The following is a 17,736-nucleotide window of genomic DNA, read 5'->3' as shown; positions in this document are numbered from 1 at the left end:
CATTGCCAAAAGTAAACAAATCTATAAATGTGGTCATTTTCACCCAGAGATGTCATTATGGACTTTTAGATTAATACTTGGATGTAACATTGTGTTGGGGTATTAACATTATGCTGCTAAATCTAGCAGAATGAATAACAACATCATAGGCATGAAAAAAATTTCTTTTTTTTTTTTTTTTTTGAGACAGGGTCTTGCTCTGTAGTCCAGGCTGGAGTGCAGTGGTGCAATCATAGCTCACTGCAGCTCAAATTCCTGGGCTCAAGCGATCCTTCTGCCTCAGCCTCCCAAGGAGCTGGGACCACAGGTGTAAGCCACCACACCTGGCTAATTTTTTATTTTTTTTGTAGAGATAGGGGTCTAGCTATGTTGCCCAGGCTGGTCTTGAACTCCTGCACTCAGGCAATCCTCCCCGCTCGGCCTCCCAAAATGTTGGGATGACAGGTGTGAGCCATTGCCAAAATAATTTCTTGAATAATGATGAACATATGTGAACAACACCCTTTCTCACAATGTAGCTCCCTAAGGCCTCATGACTACACCCAAATTCTCCCAACTTTGCAAGCATGCTGCAGTCTTGAGCATTCTCCCAACACATGCATTGGATGCAGACCCAGGGCAATATTCTGGCCAAATCATCATGTCAATGTCTCTCCTCAGCAAGTTCTCTAACTCCTGATGTATCTGGGAAGCCTACATCCTCTGCATTTAGAAGCACCACTGAGAGGGGCATTGTAGCTGCCACCTGCCCTGCCCCGCAACTTCATATAAATGTGACTTGTTAAAAACAACAAAAGCCACTTAAATAATCCAAACATACAATCAGAGAAGAAGAAAAAAACATGAATACTTAATACTTAAATAATCCCAACATACAATCAGAGAAGACTGTTAGACACATTGCCAAAAAAATCATCTACAGAAATCTTTTCAGTATTTGTTTTCAATACTTTATATTCACTTTGTTAGAGACCCTCAGGAACTGAGGACCTTACCCCCATTTAAGAGTTCCGGCAAATGAAGATTAACGAGCAACTAAGAAAATTCATATCCTGAATCATAGTTTTACTCAATGGGAAAATAATTTGATTTTAAAAAAGGTTGTTTCAACAACTTTTTGGAAATATACCCACTGTGTAAAATGAGACACCTCTGTAATATGTGTTTTGTCTCCTATGTTTCACCTGGATACTAACAAGAGATACAGAGAGTATATTCAATTTCTTAATACTATGTACCCTCTCGTCAGCCCTTGTCTTCTGAGAAAGTTTAATTTCTAGGCTCTGTAGGACAGTGTTGGGTGCTCTACCTATCGATCGATGCTGGCCTCTCAAGAAACTGGAGCTGAGGAATACATGTCTGACTTTGTTTTGACTTGGGTATAGCAAAAGTTGTTTGTTTTTTAACCGAAAATGGGTAGTTTTTGAGACAGGGCAAAAGCTGAGTGTCCCTGCTTCCACTGTGAAAATATTTGACTTATTGGTACTTGAATAAGACCAGTAACATGCTAAATATTTATCAGATCTCTTAAAACAAAGAGCCTTCAAATAGTCCACTTTTCTTCCAAAAGAATCTGTCTTGATGAAACCACACTCATCAAGCAAGAATGGCTTTCAAGTGGCCTGTGATTCAGGTGCCAAGCAACAGAACTTGGTGATCCTCTGATTTTTTTTCTTTAGAAGCCACATTTATAATTGTAGCATGCTCCTGAAGTTTCATCATCACCATGACCTTAAACCAGTATTATTTTTGCCAATTTTCTTTTCTTTCTATATGGCAGAGACTAAGGAACTCATGATACTGTGTTTCCTATTAATAAACTCTAATACGTTTCTAAATTATCAGATCACCCCTTATTTAGCATTATTATTCCAGGCTGAATCATTTTGCTTTTTATTTTAGGCTATCTTCTTTTTCCCCTCTTTCTTCACTAACATCTTCATGTATTTCTCATTTTATATATTTTTAATAGGTAATACATGACATTAATATGGTGCTTACTTCAAACAGTAGGATGATCAATAATTCCCCCACCCTGTCCACCAGACTTCCCTTCACCCTCCAGGTAGCAGTTACTGATTTTTTCGCATTTCTTTTTAAAATTAGGGGGACCAAAACCGTATTAGATTTTTCACATAGTAAGTAGTTAATGCTGAATACAGCAGGAGGCTCTCTTCCTGGCTTTGACACATCCCACTTCTCCTAGACATTTCACTCTCCTCCCCCACCCAGCCCAAAATGAGTACTATAGACTCATCAGCAGCACTCTCTGAGTTGAAGATTCTACTTTGGAAGCAAAGAATAAAAGTGCTAAGAAGGATCCTTAGGGGTCATCCAACCCCAAACTTTCATAAAGAAGTGAGAATCCCCGTGAGTTTAAGATCACACTCTGAGTTGGAAGTGAATTCACTATGGCAATTTTTTTTTTCTTTCAAATACTCTGCCCTCTTGGGACTGGTCACACTTCCCTGGCCTGAATGTGTGTACAGAGCCTCATTTGTTCCTATTAAATCCTATTCTGTTACTTAAGGATAATTTTTAAAAGTGTGAATAATATTCTTATAATTATTACTAATTTAAAAAACTATTCCTATTCATAGTGGATCCCAAAGAAGCAACATCAACACAATTTTACCTTACTCTTTATTATTTTAAAATCTGGTCCACTTAAAAGTATTTAGTAATATATATCACTAGAACAACCCTTAAGGGAATAATGGTATTTGTGGAAGGCTGGCTCTTTGTAGAACTGATTCAAAGTATCTTGATTTCAATTTAGCATAATGGGATAGCTTTGTCATAGGGCTTCCCCAGAGATCCTATTCCATCATAGTTTACTGCAGAGGCTGGGCTGGTGGAAGAAGCACCCTTACTATTACCAGCAGTAATAACGACAACAATAAGGGCTATCCTACTGGCAAGTGCTTTACACACATTTCTCATTTAATCCTCACAACCACCCTTAAAGGCTCTCTTAACTCATCTTCACTTAACCAACTTGCTGGACCAACCACTACTCTCCATTCCCTTTAAACTACTTACTGATGCTCATGGCTTACTGACTCCCCTAGCACTGTAATTTACTTGTGCCCTTCTGCTCCCACCAGCTGACTTGTAGGTGTACCAAGGATCAAACAGGTTGTTCCCAAGCCTGTTTATGCCAGTTGTACTTACTGTAAATATGTAATTTTAAAACACATCACAGAAACAATGACACACAAGTTATAAAGTTAACTGCAAAAAAACTTAAATGCTTTAGAAATATTCATTATTTTTGCTTAAAAATCTACTGTTGAATTCAGTGTGAGTGAGAAAACTATAAGCTAAATTGTAAAAAGAAAAACTAGAATCTAGAGAGAGTCTATGCTCTGATGTTTTTGCAAATGCCTTTAAATTCCTGCTCCATTTTAAAGAAATCAAAGACAGTAACGTATTAAGGGTATGATTTATGCAGGAAAGACATAGAGCAACCTGTCAGGTACCCTCTTCTTAGAGAAAAGGCTATCATGCTATACAAAAGGCTGAAAATGGATATAGATATTTATGTTTTAAGATAAAATTATACATTTAAAGTCTTATTTGTTATGATTCCCTTCTTTAAACAGCTAGTACAATGAATGCATCAACTACCTATCCGGATCAAGTCAATGAAGAAGCCTTCTACTGAAATTTATTCTCATTTTATAGATGAGGAAAGGAGGCTTAGAGGTCAAGTAACTTGTCCATAACCATACCTCTAGTTATTGGAAAAACTGGACTTTAAAACCAACTTGTCTGACTTCAAAGTTGTTCTTAATCAAGACTGCCTCATTGTTTATGTACCAACTTGAATCTCTCAAACACCATTCACAGCCTTATAATTAATTCCCTTTATATAGCAATGTCTTACTGTGCAAAGCAGAAGACTAAAGCATAAAGTAATCCATTATAAATCTTTTAGCTCCATATGGGTTTTGCTGGGCTTTTCCAAAAGGATGCATCTCAGAAAGGCTGGCTGTGAAACAAATCTCTAAAGCAAACCCTGTGCTCCCATTGGCTTCACTATCTAGCTCTAGCTATGGAATTTGTCTGTGGAAATGGTCCAAAGTTTTAGCAAGGAATGACTACCCTGGAGTATGTTGGGAGTTTTAGCCTTCCTCCAACCCACAAAAATCCTTTATAGCATTTTCCAGATTTTGGAGCCCCCTGCTCACCTGGCTTCCTCATCTCCACACCCTGCTCTTAACTGACTGATACCTGAGATTTCCTGAGAATGTATTTTACCTAATAGAATGTTGAGAGCTGGGGTTGGGATGGGGGATGGCCGGAATGAGATTTAGTGTTTAAGAGTTAGAAAATATACCCTAGATTGACAATAGTTGATGGCACTAAGATTTACCCTCACCTCGGTACCTAAGACCGTGACATTCAAAGGTTTAATTTTTTGAAATTAAAGATGTCAAAGATATGTGTAAGCTAGTCATGAGACATCTTTCTTTAGTGTAGCCTGAGTTTACTCGGGAAATCTTAAAAGAAAAAAAATCAGTAAATGCAAATTTAAAAGTTTTCCTGTCTGTTTGTAGAACAGCTATAGTTAGTCTATGACTCTAAACCTTGCGAAATAACAGAAATCATAAGACTACAGGGCTCAAAAAGGGTCTTACAGAAGCCATCCTGTTCATCTCCCCTTTCCTCCTCCCCTCTTCCAGGCTAGTCCAACTTAAGCCATTTATTCCAGCCAGAATCCATCCTATTTTTAAAGTCTGGTGGGGAATGAGAACACAACTGTCTTCCTCTGTAGCTCATCTAGTGTTTAATAACCCTCACTGTCACTGAAGTCTAAAAAAATCTTCCTGGATGGGGGATGGAGAGCACAGCCTCATGACCCAAGGTGCATGCAGCCCATGGAGGTCTCTGGCTTTTTCCAGGCAGAGGGATCTCCAACACATGATCAACTAGCAGGCTTCTCGCCCACTACAGCATTTTTCTGATCATTCCTCCCCAAGCCTTGGAAAACAGACACTAGGCATGACGAGGAAAAACACAGTCCTGTAAAAACCCTGGACTCTTGGAAACAGGAGAAGGATCAGCCGGTGGCAACATCGAGTCCTCTGAGATATCATTGAGTCATGTTTACAATGTAGTATGTATTAGGAAGGCCAGTGCCATACTAAAAAAAGTTTCCCCCAAAGGGGAAGGAAGCTAAAGCTAAAAATATATCATGCCAGCTGTTATAAATGCTTCTCAAAGAAAGCAAACCAACTCTTTCATTAGTTACCTCTTTGAAGAGCAAATGAGGGGTTAAGGAAATAATGGAATTTTTCAGTTACATGCCAGGTTGGCTAGATTTTTGGGAGGAAGAAATTTTCCACCAAGAAAGAAAGTCTGCTGGTAAAAGGCAAAATAATTCCAAGAAAAATTTCAAAGGAACTCCAGACTACAACAGTGGCTCCAAAGGCTTTGGGTGGGGATGACCTGCAGCCTGCAAGATAGAATCAGGGTCCCCAGGCTTCACCCTTCCTTTTTAGGTTCCAAGAGGCCATTTGCAAAGGCCTCTTTCCTTGCCAGACCCATCTAGAGCTGAGCTGCCTGGTGTCTCTCCCTCTCTTGAATATCTGTGTTCTGATGGTTCTCACAGGCTGACTGAAATGCACTTGAAGTGGTTTGTGGCCTTGTGAAAAAAGGTGAAGGGCAGAAGGAAGAGGAAGGACTTCATGAGCAAAACAAGTACCTTTGAAATCGCTGACTCTTGCCGCATTAGGGGCTGAGAGAAATGGAGGTTTTTTTCCAGTAGCAGATCGGGGCTCCTAAGGGAGCCACTTTCCCTGAGATTCACTCCTACTCGTCCTCCACTTTGCTTGCAGAAGTTGTTTAGTTTCAGATGTTGGCTCTATGAGGCCTAGCAGCCATCCTTTCCATAAATGCAAGGACTTCCTCTACCCCTCAGGAAGACCAAGAACAAGGACCAAACCAATGTCCTCCCCTGAACCCCTCCAAAATCCAGGCACTGAATATCCCAAGTAATTTTTGTTTTTTAACTTTTAATTTTGAAGTAATTATAGATTTACAAGAAATTGCAGAAATACTACCCAGAGACGTCTCATGTACCCATCACCCAGCTTCCCCCAAGGTGACATCTTACGTATCAATAGTGCATTATCAAAATCAGAAGCTTGACATTAATGCAATACAACTAACTAGACTACAGGCCTTATTCAGATCTCAGCTGTTTTTACGATCACTAATTTTTTTGGGTATACATTTGTAACTATGGCAGTTCATCACATGTATAAATTCATGTAACTGTCCCTATAATCAAGGTATGTTTTTAAAAGTCTGTTAGTATTGAAACTGATTTGGTCAAATAAGTCAAAAAGGAGCAAGAGTAACAATAAATGTCACTAAGATGATTATGACAGAAGGCTAAATGATCAATATTATCACCAAATATTTAGTGAATTCCTAGGGACATTTTCTTGTTTATTTTGGAAATTCATTATTTTCATGAACATGTGCCTAGTGAGCTCAGGAATTTATTAAGTCCCTACTATTCAGCAAACATTTATGGCAGGGTGGGCAGACAAGCTTCAGCTCACATGCCATCTCTTATTGAATTATAGTGGTTGCCTAGAGGGGCATATTGAGGAGGATTCAGAGGCCACATCTGGGCTTAGCAAGAGACGGCCATCGTCCAACAAGGTGCTCTGCCACTGCAGCTGAATCTGTGCCAGGAATTTGACATTTCCAAAATTTGTGTGACTTTTTGAGCCACACATTATCCCAGGTGCTGGGAAATACGGATAAAGAAGATACAACCCCTATCCCCAAGGAGCTCACAGTCGGGAAGGATAGGTGAACATGGCGACCAAAAACTGACACGAAATGCTAAGAGCTGACACCGAGTTGTGTGGGTCAGTGCAAAGACTGCTCCCTGCTTCAGAGAGTCACAGAGATGGGGCAATTCAGGCAGGGTCTTATACCTGTGGGCTGTGGAGACCACGGAAGCTGGAGGGTCTGTATGGGGCCAAATCCAGGGTCAGAGAAAAGCAAGAGTCTACTAGCTACCATTCAAATTCTGAGGATAGGATTAGGAGGGAGAGGCAAGTAATAACATCGATTTCCAGGGGCCTCACTGCCTAGGTTCACATCCCAGCTGAACTACTTAGTAGGTCTGTGATGTTGGTCACATTACCTAAACTTTCTGTGCTCCAGTTCCCTTAGCTGTTAAATGGGGATAACAATAATACCCACCATCATGAGGTTATGAGGATTCAATGAGTTAATATTTATGTAAAGGGTTTTAAACAGTACCCAATATATAGTAAACACTATGTAGGTGTGTGCTATCATTGTTAATTTACTTTTTATCTTCTATGGTACCAAACACATCATTTTTATCATCAGAAAAAAATCAAGATTAATAAAATAAATACTAAGATTCCACAATGTGCCATGAATCTGTAGAAGTGGACAGATTAAATGGAGCATTTTGGCATAATTTAGGTATCCAAAGTTTCTGAGTTCTTACCTCATGTTGGACTAACAAAGGCCAGCATGCTTTCAAATCCAAATGTCAATAATGCAAAGAAAAGTCAAGTGTTGCAATTATTTGAATAAAAACAAGTTTCATTTGTAGCTGTAGCACAGAGATTTCTTCCAGGTCCAGGTCCACCAGGGAAGAACAGACAAGGGTCAGAAAGGCAGTTTGGGGCAACTGAGGTAGCACTGACAACCACACAGGGGAATTCTGTAGGCTCTTAAGAAAGCCAGGAAATACTTATTCTTTGCCTGAATGGTTTACTTTTCTTCTATAACAGACCTTAGACAGGAAGCAAACCTAGAGATGCTAATCCGGGTTCTATCTGCCTATATTTGGAATTAATTGCTCTTGATGGGTGAAACAAAGTTGACCAAGCCTTGTGTAAGGTTTGTCACAGCCAATACCTTGATCCTGTCTGGTCCTACAGGCTCGTGGTGAAGAACACACACATTCTTGCTCTTAGTCAGCATACCCTTGAGTGGCCTTACTAGAACAAGGTGCTAAAAAAATACATTCTTCTCTTTCTTTTGAAGTGCTCTGATGTCATCCAAAAGGCTGCATAACAGATTTTTCAACCTATCCCAACCCACTCTTCCCTTATCTCATGGTAGAAAAGGTCCTTGAGATGTCACTTGACTTAACCTCTGCAACCAATAAAAGATACTCTTGCCTCTCGATGAATGAAAATACGTAGATTCTCATTAGATTAGGACTTAGGTTTTGGCTCCTACTCATCCTTATCCTAATCCTGTCCTTCAAAACTCTGTGTAACTATAGCACCTATTTTTTTCTTTTCTTCTGTTTTTTGTTTGTTTGTTTGTTTGTTTGTTTTTGAGACAGAGGCTTATTCTGTCACCCAGACTGAAGTGCAGTGGTGTGATCTCGGGTCACTGCAACCTCTACCTCCCAGGCTCAAGTGATCCTCCCTCCTCAGCTTCCTGAGTAGATGGGACTATAGACACACACCACCACACCCGACTAATTTTTGTATTTTTTATAGAGATGTGGTTTCACCACGTTGCCCAGGCTGGTCTGGAACTCCTGAGCTTATGTGATCTGCCTGCCTGGGTCTCCCAAAGTGCTGGGATTACAGTGAGCCACTGCATCCGGCCTCTATCACCTATTTTTAATGCCTTCTAAACATCACTTTTCTCCATCTCAGTGCTCCAACATCTCAACATAAACATACATCCAAAATCTAGCATGTGGCCAGTTTGTCTCCCTCTTACCTCCAATCTCTTTGGAGTCATTAACTTTTTTCATCCCTTAAATACCTACCATGTGCTAAAAGTGCTCTCAGTTTTACCTCTGTTATCCCTCTTTGATAAATCCAGTGGTCAATCCTTGGTCTTCATCTCATTAACCTATCTGTAACATTTTACTCAGTTGATCACTCTTCTCTCCTGGAAACATTTTCTTCATGTGCTTTGTAAGGCACACACACTTGAGTTTTCTCCAACCTCAAGGGTTTCTCCTTAGTTTCTTTTACTACTTCCCCTGCTTTTCTCCAGCTTTCAGGTTGAGGTGCCCAGGCCTGGGGGCCTTGGCCTTCTTTATCTACAGTCTCTGCCTTTTCTCTCTGCCAGTCTCTGGCAATTTCATTTAGTCCTAGCATTAAATACCACCCATGTGCTGCTAACTCCCAAATGTCTATTTTAGACCACTTCTCTCTCCCAAACTGCACACTCATATATCCCACTACCTACTCAGTATCTCCAACAGACCTGCCAAACTCATCGTATATGACACTGAACTCCCGAGCTTACTCCAAATCCTACTCTACCTGATAAAGACTTTCCCTGTCTCAACTGATAGCAACACCCAGTTGCCTAGGCAAAAAGCACTGGAGTCCTCCTTCAATCCTCTCCTCCAAACCCTTCATTTATTCTGTCAGGAAATCCTGTTGGTTCTATTTTCAAAATATATCTAGAGCCTGACTTCTTCTCACCCTTCTACCGTAGCCATCCTGGTTTGAGCCATCTTCTCTTGCCTGGATTACTGCAACAGCCTCTTAACTGGTTTTCCTGTTTCTGTCCTTGCCCTATCTATTCTTAAGACAGCAGCCAAAGAGAACCTTTTAAAATGTGAGTTGGATCATGTCACTTTTCTGTTGGAAATCCTCCAATAGCTTTCTGGTTTATTGACAGCAAAAGTCCAAGTCTTTGCAATGACCTACAATGCCCATTCTGTCTCCAGCCTCTCTGACCACTGTCTACCTCGTTCAATCCCTTTCAGACACCAGCCTTCTTGCTTTTTCCCCTAGCAAGTCTGCCTTCCTGTTTTTCCCCCTAGCAAGTCAGGCACTGTTTTGTCTTGGGATCTTTGCTCCAGCTTTATCTCTGCTTGGAATACTCTTTGCTCCAGATGCCCACTTGGCTATCTTCCACTCCTTCAACTCTCTGCTCACACCCCACTTTCTCAAAGGGGTCTACCCTGACCACCCTGTTTCATGGTCTAGTCACCTCACTACGTAGGCCTGATCCTACCCTTGTTCTTATTTCCACATCACCTATCATCTTCTACCACACATATACTTTATTTATATACTACAATTTGTACACACTAGACTGCCAGTGCCCCGAGGGAAGGCAGCTTTGTCTTATCCACTGATACATCTCAAGTGCCTTGAGCAGGGAAGACACAACAGTAGGCAATCAATAAACATTTTCTAGGTGAATGAAAAAATAAGTAAATCAATAATGTATGTCAGGCTGGGTGTGGTGGCTCATATCTATAATCCCAGCACTTTGGGAGGCTTACGCAGGAGGATTATTTGAGCCCAGGAGTTTGAGACCAGCCTGGGCAACACAGGGAGACCCTGTCTCCACAAAAAATACAAAAATTATCTGGGTGTGGTGGTGCATGCCTGTGGTCCCAGATACTCAAGAGGCTGAGGTGGGAGGATTGCTTGAGTCCAGGAGGTTGATGCTGCTGTGAGCCATGATCACACTACTGTACTCTAGCCTGGGCAACATAGCAAGAGCCTGTCTCAAAAAAAAAAAAAAAAAAAGTATGTCCATATCAATACTGAATCCCAATCCTAATAATTCCACCTAGGAACATTTCTAGTATCCATTCCTTCTGCTCCATACGTGCTCCTATCCTAATGATACTTTTATTACTTCAAAACTTTGAAACTTGCTGACTCTGCACTTGTCAGATGCCACTCATCTGGTTTGCTCATAATCCATTTCCCCATACAGCATGTCACTCCTATGCCTAGGGTGTCAATGCTTGGCCTCTTCGGGGCAGTTCCCTCAGCCTACTTTTACCACCTGCCTTCACTACCTCTCCCTTCATGAGCCTGTTCTTCCTCTTCACTGTCCTCCATCTTGCCTGCACGCTGTGACCCCCGTCCCTTTGCTCTCAGTGCGTATTCCTACCCAGGGGCCCCCTCCCCTCCAGACTCTCCTTCCTCTTTCCATCTTAGCTCACTTTCCATTTCCCCTGCAAAAGCTTGCTTTTTCTTTCCTGGTTTTTTTCTTTCTTTCTTTTCTTTTTTTTTTTTTTGAGACAGAGTCTTGCTCTGTCACCCAGGCTGGAGTACAGTGGCACCACCTCGGCTCACTACAACCTCTGTCTCCCAGGTTCAAGCAATTCTCCTGCCTCAACCTTCTGCGTAGCTGGGATTACAGGCATGCACCACCATGCCCAGCTAGTTTTTGTATGTTTAGTAGAGATAGGGTTTCACCATGTTGGCCAGGCTGGTCTTGAACTCCTGACCTCAAGTGATCTGCCCACCTTGGCCTCCCAAAGTGCTGGGATTACAGGTGTGAGCCACCAATGCCTGGTCTTTTTTTTCTTTCTTCTTCTTTTTTTTTTTTTTTTGAGACTAAGTCTTGCTCTGTCACCCAGGCTGGAGTGCGGTGACATGATCACAGCTCACTTCAGCCACCTCATCAGACTAATATATATATATATTTTTTGAAGAGATGGGGTCTAGCTATGTTGTTCAGACTGTTCTTGAATTTCTGGCCTCAAGCAATCCTCCCACGTTGGCCTCCCAAAGTGTTGGGATTACAGGCATGAGCCACTGTACCTGGCCCAAAGGCTTTCTTGACCCTCCAGTTCACAAGGATCTCTCCATTCTGTACATTCACAGCACTTACAGGATAGGCCTACATTCAACTGGCACTTCATCCTATATGCCTTGTGGCAGCTCTTAGAGTATTATTTTACTGCACTTTTCTATAACTCATGAATTGTTATATGAAATTTCTATGGATGATAAGTCCAGCAAAAAGGAATATTTAATTTTTAATTGTGATACTGATTCATATATCATATCTCTCCAATTACAGGCTCCCTGGAAGTGTTAACAGGGTCTTCAGCTTCCTGGTATTTCCCATGGACTTACACGCAGTGCTAGGCACACAGAAGATGGACAGGAAGCATTTGCGGGGTAGTTGAATGATTGGGAATCCATACAGGGAGGAAGCCACGAATGCTAAGGCATTCTGTTGAAGGCACAATGACTAAGGAATAAAATAGCAGTGGAATAAACCAAGGTTAAAAACAAAAACAAAAACTAAGGAGGTGGCTGGCCTTCTGGTTACCTTTCACTCAACATCATTAACGTGGCTGATAATTTGAAAATGTGTAGTACTAATTGATTTGTTTTTAACATCATATTGTCTTACGCAGATTGTTTTTCCACTTTGAAAGAGGTAAGAAGTGTAGCTCTTCAGTGCAGTAGAAGAAGCCTTAAGTCCAACCCAATTTCTATTGCAGTGGAATGGCCAAAAATCACAGCATATTCAAGGCCCCTTAGAATACTCTGCATGGCTCTGGGCTCAGGGTAAGGTGCTTATGTCAGGCGCCCATCAGAACTGAAAATGAGGGCAAAGACTCTGCATATCAGTGTTAACACTTAGCTCCTCACCGTCTTTCCCAGTTTCTTTCATTTATTCATCTAACAGGTACCCCTGGAGTGCTTACTGTTGCTGCTGTAACCAGGCTGGGCATTTACATAATCTTATTTACCTTCACTACAGCCCTCAAAGGTAGATATTGTGAATGTTCCAGTTTTACAAGTGGGCACCTTGATCAGAGAGGTTAAATTACTCGGCCAAGCTGTAGTTAGCAAATTGCATGTCTGGGATTTGGACCTAGGAGGCCTTGATGCCAAAGTCCTTGTTCTTCCCTCTGTCAGGCTGCCTCCCAGGTGCTCAGGGTTTATTGATAGAGGCATGAGTGAACAAGTGACCCAAAGGCTTGGAGTTTTGACTCACACAATTGAACCACCATAGGCAACACAGAGGAGTACAGCAATGACATTCGCATTTTCTTAAAGAGATATTATTGACATATAAGTGTTGATATGGTCATGAGTGTTTGAATGAAACTTTCTGGAGGGGAGATCTGAGCTCTTTGATCTTCTCTGATGCTCTGGAAGAGGGCTCCGATGCCTGCCTTCTTCCAGAGGTATGTCGGCTAGTCATCTGGTTAAGCCTCCAAGTCCTTTTCACTCAAGTATTACATAGGGGTTCAGAGGTCAGTAAGGCCATGACAGTCATCTACAAATTTTCTACCCTCTATGGGTCTGGCTGGGTGGCCACAGCCAGAAATAAGTGCTTGATGACTACAACCTGATAACCATCTTAAATGTACTAAATGTCAAGACCTGATCCTGAATGTATAAATCAGTAGATAGAAATATATAATGACCCAAGACTAATTTTGAGACAAATGACATAAAACTCAACCGTTTAAAATACAAAAGACCAAGTTTTAAGAGGGCAGGCAGCTTAGAGTTTGCATCTCTCCCAGCTATTCAAGAGTTTTGTAACAATTACTAGATTCTGTTGCTGATGCAGGAAACTTAGACCAAGAGACTGTCATCTGCCTGCATGTCATCACTCCTTATCATACAGAGACGGGTAAACTGTTCCTGCTGGATTATAGTCTGTGAAAGACAGTGTCATCAGAACCTCTTATATAATAAATTAAGATGCAGTAATCACCTAATTCCCATAATGTGCAAGTTAACCATATCTAAATGGAAAAGCAGAAAAAAGAATTTAAAAAAATCCCATGTTGTAGCAATATTAATGCAATATCTTCAGTGTTTGCTTGGTTATTCCACTGAGGTACTGTTTCAGTTCATGTAGCTGTAACTCAACAATCCTACCTATTTGAGAAAGCCATTTAAAGAGGCCTGGTAACCAAAGATCCAAGTAGGAACAGATGCCAAGAAGGCATCACTGCCAATTCTTTTTCTTTTTTTTTCTCTTCTGAGACTCACTCTATTGCCCAGGCTGAAGTGCAATGGCACAATCTCATCTCACTGCAACCTCTGCCTCTTGGGTTCAAGTGATTCCTTAACCTCAGCCTCCCGAGTAGCTGGGATTACAGGCATACACCACTATGTCCGGCTAATTTTTGTATTTTTTGGTAGAGATAGAGTTTCACCATGTTGGCCAGGCTGGTCTTGAATTCCTGACCTCAAGTGATCTGCCCGCCTAGGCCTCCCAAAGTGGTGGGATCACAGGCCTGAGTCTCTGTGCCGGCACCCCAATTATTAATCCTCTCATATCTTTTAACTGGGGGTTCCTGCATGAAGACAGGCACACGAGGTCTAATTGCAAAAGCATTCCTTCAAGAAAGTTATCTTGGCACTGCCACTGCATTCATGGACAGGTGCAAACTAGCATTAAGGAACGCTGTTTGAAGACAGGGTGCACTTCCACACCGCTACTTTATACAGACACCAATGGTGTGTTTGTCACTTTGTTCGGCCTCAGTGGGGAGACACAGAGAGGACTCCCAGCCCCAGTGCCCAGCTGAGGGTGCAATACTTTGCTTTAGTGGTCAAAAGAGCAGAGGGCTGTCCTCCGCTCTCCCCACCCACAAAGCAGTTCCTGACCCACCTCTCCTAAGGTGTTGGACTGAGCGAGAGGAAGTCCACGGCATTCTCACCAGGCCACAGCACACAGCAGCATTCTCAGTTAGCAAACCTGCTCCCACTGGTCAGGAAAAAAGTGCCCCAACAATTGGGGATTAAAACCAGAAAATGCAAAGGGAGGAAACATTCCAGGGTGAAATTTAAGAAAAAAAAAATAAAGAGAAAGAAAGAGGAAAAAAAAAATAAAGAGAAAGCACAAAGCCCATGAGGCTGCCTGGTTAACCATGGGTTAGAATTAGGTTTAGAGAATCACACAGTAACTCAGTGTCTCAGCAAATCCAAAACCCCAGGGTGAAAGACATGGGTGAAATGCATTTCTGTTTGTGGAAACGGCAAGTTTCCTTCTTTCATTTATTGTCTATTTATTTTTGGTCTGTTTATAACCCAAATTTGGACCATCAGTCACTTTTACCTTCCCAAGTATTTTCATCTTTGCAGAGTCAAAGAGCAACAAATATGGGGTCCAAAGGACCTTTCCCACAGCCAATTCCAATCAGTCCTTCTCTCCCAGGGTCACAGGGTGCATGGAGCAGACACTGTCAGCAGGACATGCCACATACACAGCAAATCACCAAACCAGACTACATTAAAGGGATTCTGGGGAACTTACTTGTACTTGTGCTGGTTCCAATCGTATTGATTGTGGTGGGGACAGATGAGGAGGAGTAGAGGGGCACATGGCCATTCTCACACCCCATGCTTTTGTCCTGCCAGTTGGAGGCATTGATGCAAATCCCAGAATCCCGAGAGTTCTGCCACCCATTGAGCTTGTCATCAGAGTTCTGTCTTTGGTGATAGTAGTGTGTCTGTCCATAATCCACAGAGTCTGAGCGGCCTCGGTTCTGGCCACCAAAGCTGGTCGATGTGCGGTCCTCCAAGTGATTCAGCCACATGGCTAAAGCACTACGGTCTTCTAACGAAGTGGCTGGATGTATCAAAGCATAGGACAGCAGCTGCCTGCTCTCCTCAATGTGCTGGTTGTGTTCAATAGAGTGAGCCAGGATTTTGGGCAGCAGTTTCATATATTCTACTTTTGCGTCAAGGTTTCCTGGCTTCAGCAAAGGCAGATGAGTTAACAGGAGGGAAATCACTTTATCCTTGGATTCCTGTTGCCATTGGTTAATGATTCCTGAAAAGGGAAATATACACGGCAAATAAGCAAATACACCCACAGTGACTCTAAACAGATACTCTAAAGAGAATTTTTACGGATTAGGGTCCCAATCTACATAGTCTGGCTATATTTTCTCAAAAGAGCCTGTGAATCAGATTGGTTAACTGACCCCAGGTTTTGAAGGGCCAGAGGCTCCAATGAAACACAGATCAAACATTCTTAGATATTGAGTACTCAATCAAATTCTCATTCGTGTTTCCAAAAAAGCTACAACTACTTTGGTACAATCAAATACAATGTACAGCTCTGTTTCCTTTCTGAGAAAGGTCTAGCCTACCCCCTGATAGACAGGGGGCTAAGACTAAGAAGCTCTCCATAGAAAAGTGAGTATGAACAAAGGTCCCATTCCAGAGTCCTGGGGGTGAGGCTGCTTCACCTCCCCAGACATCTCCCCCAGACATCTGTTGAAAGTGATTTAAATCCTGGTAAAGGCATTTGTGTGAAATTGGAAAAACTTCCTAGATGGAGAAATTTGTCAGGGAAAAAAAGAGCTCCCCTCATCTCTGTGCAGTAAGACTGCACCTTTCTCATGAGAAGCTAACTCAGAATGACTATGAGCTCAAAGCTAGAATATGCAATGGACCCAAGACTTGGCTCCTGAGACACCTCTAATTGCTGTTTTGCTTTATGTAGAGATCAGCTTGTTTTTATTGTGGTAAAATACACATAACATTGATCATTTTAATCATATTTAAGTGGATGTTCAGTGGCATTAGGAACATTCACAGGCTGGGGGTGGTGGCTTACGCCTATAATCCCAGCACTTTGGGAGGCTGAGCCAAGAGGATGGCTTGAGCCCAGGAGTTAGAGATCAACTTAGGCAACATAATGAGATCTCATCTCTACAGATAATTAAAAAAGAAATAGCCATGTGTGATGGTATATGCCTGTAGATCCAGCTACTCCAGACGCTGAGGTGGGAGGATTGCTTGAGCTTCAGAGGTCGAGGCTGCAGTGAGCTGTGATTGCACCACTGTACCCTCGGGCTTGGGTGACAGAGGAGACCTGGTCTCAAAAAAAAAAAAAAAAAAAAAATTCACCGTTTCACAGTGGTGTGCAACTATCACTACCATCTATCTCTAGAACCCTTTCATCTTCTCAAACTGAAACTCTAACTACTCTAGGTACCACAGAGAAGTAGAATCATACAGTGTTTGTCCTTTTGTGACTGCCTTACTTCACTGAGCATAATGTCCTCAAGTTTCAAGCTCTGGGAAGATCTGTTTTTAACACACTCAGAAGGATCCTTTCCGTCCCCTCTCACTCAAAACATGAATAATGCACTTTGCCTTGATTAGCCTTTGAGAAATAGCCTGTCTTGGGATTGACAGTTATTCACAGGCTCTGGGCCAGAGGAAAGAAAGCTCATTTTCAGGGAAGTCATTCCTGACACCTGGACATCTCAACACTGGCCCACTGATGACCCTACAAGGGCTAGGGCTGGACAGTCCTGCTGGTTTTTATGCCATATCTAGAAGGTTGGAAGGGGTTTCTGGAATTTAGCAGAAGGGCTTAGCAATTCTAGCTAGGTGCAAACATAACAAAACAAGCCCAGTTATCACTGTTGACCATAAGCTACAAATGCATCAGCCTGTGCTGCAATGCTTCTCAAGACTATGGGAAAGAATATTTCAAGAAAAATACCAGCAAAAAAAGAGGCATGGTATATAATGAAAGAGCACGAGCTTTGGAGTCAGGCAAAGCTGGACACAAATCCCAGACACGCCATTTAATTTGTGGTAGAACCTTGGTAAGTTACTTAACTTCTCTGAGCCCCAAACACCTTCTCTGAGCCCCAAATAGCATCTGCCCCTCCATGTGCTGTGGGATTAAATAACGTAAAGTAGCAAAAGGGCTGGTCAAGTACTTGATGATGGAGGTAATTCCTTCAGCTTGTCTCTGCATAGCTGGACTCATGTTAGAGCAATGTGGGTGGTTCGGGATGCCAAGTTTTAAAAAACAAAATATAGAGAAACCAGAGATGACCCAAGAGAAGTCATTAAAAATGATCAAGGAGGTACAAAGTCAAAAGGTGAAAAGAAAATGGGTTTACTGTGCTTACAACAATATGAAGAGATGCTTGACTCACTTCAAGTGGGATTTCATAAGGAGATGCCAAAGAGTCAACTACCTGAAGTA

General features: G+C 41.9%; 1 protein-coding gene across 13 annotated transcripts in view; it reads right to left on the bottom strand.

The window, feature by feature from the left end:
- The window catches only part of SAMD4A (sterile alpha motif domain containing 4A), a 227,117-nt gene that overhangs the window by 75,641 nt on the left and 133,740 nt on the right, over nucleotides 1–17,736 (bottom strand). For 12 of the 13 annotated variants that reach the window (XM_063596216.1, XM_063596213.1, XM_063596218.1 and 9 more), the window contains exon 3: nucleotides 15,034–15,552. In XM_063596216.1, the coding sequence (XP_063452286.1) occupies nucleotides 15,034–15,552 (519 nt within the window). Of the gene's footprint in view, nucleotides 1–14,388; nucleotides 14,485–15,033; nucleotides 15,553–17,736 lie in introns of all 13 variants that reach the window. The other variant, XM_055097604.2, reaches the window with a different exon arrangement.

This window comes from Pan paniscus, chromosome 15 (genome assembly GCF_029289425.2).
Source record: "Pan paniscus chromosome 15, NHGRI_mPanPan1-v2.0_pri, whole genome shotgun sequence".
Lineage (NCBI taxonomy): Eukaryota > Metazoa > Chordata > Mammalia > Primates > Hominidae > Pan > Pan paniscus.
The sequence above is the reverse complement of the archived record's forward strand: the minus strand, read 5'-3'. Positions and strand labels throughout refer to the sequence as shown.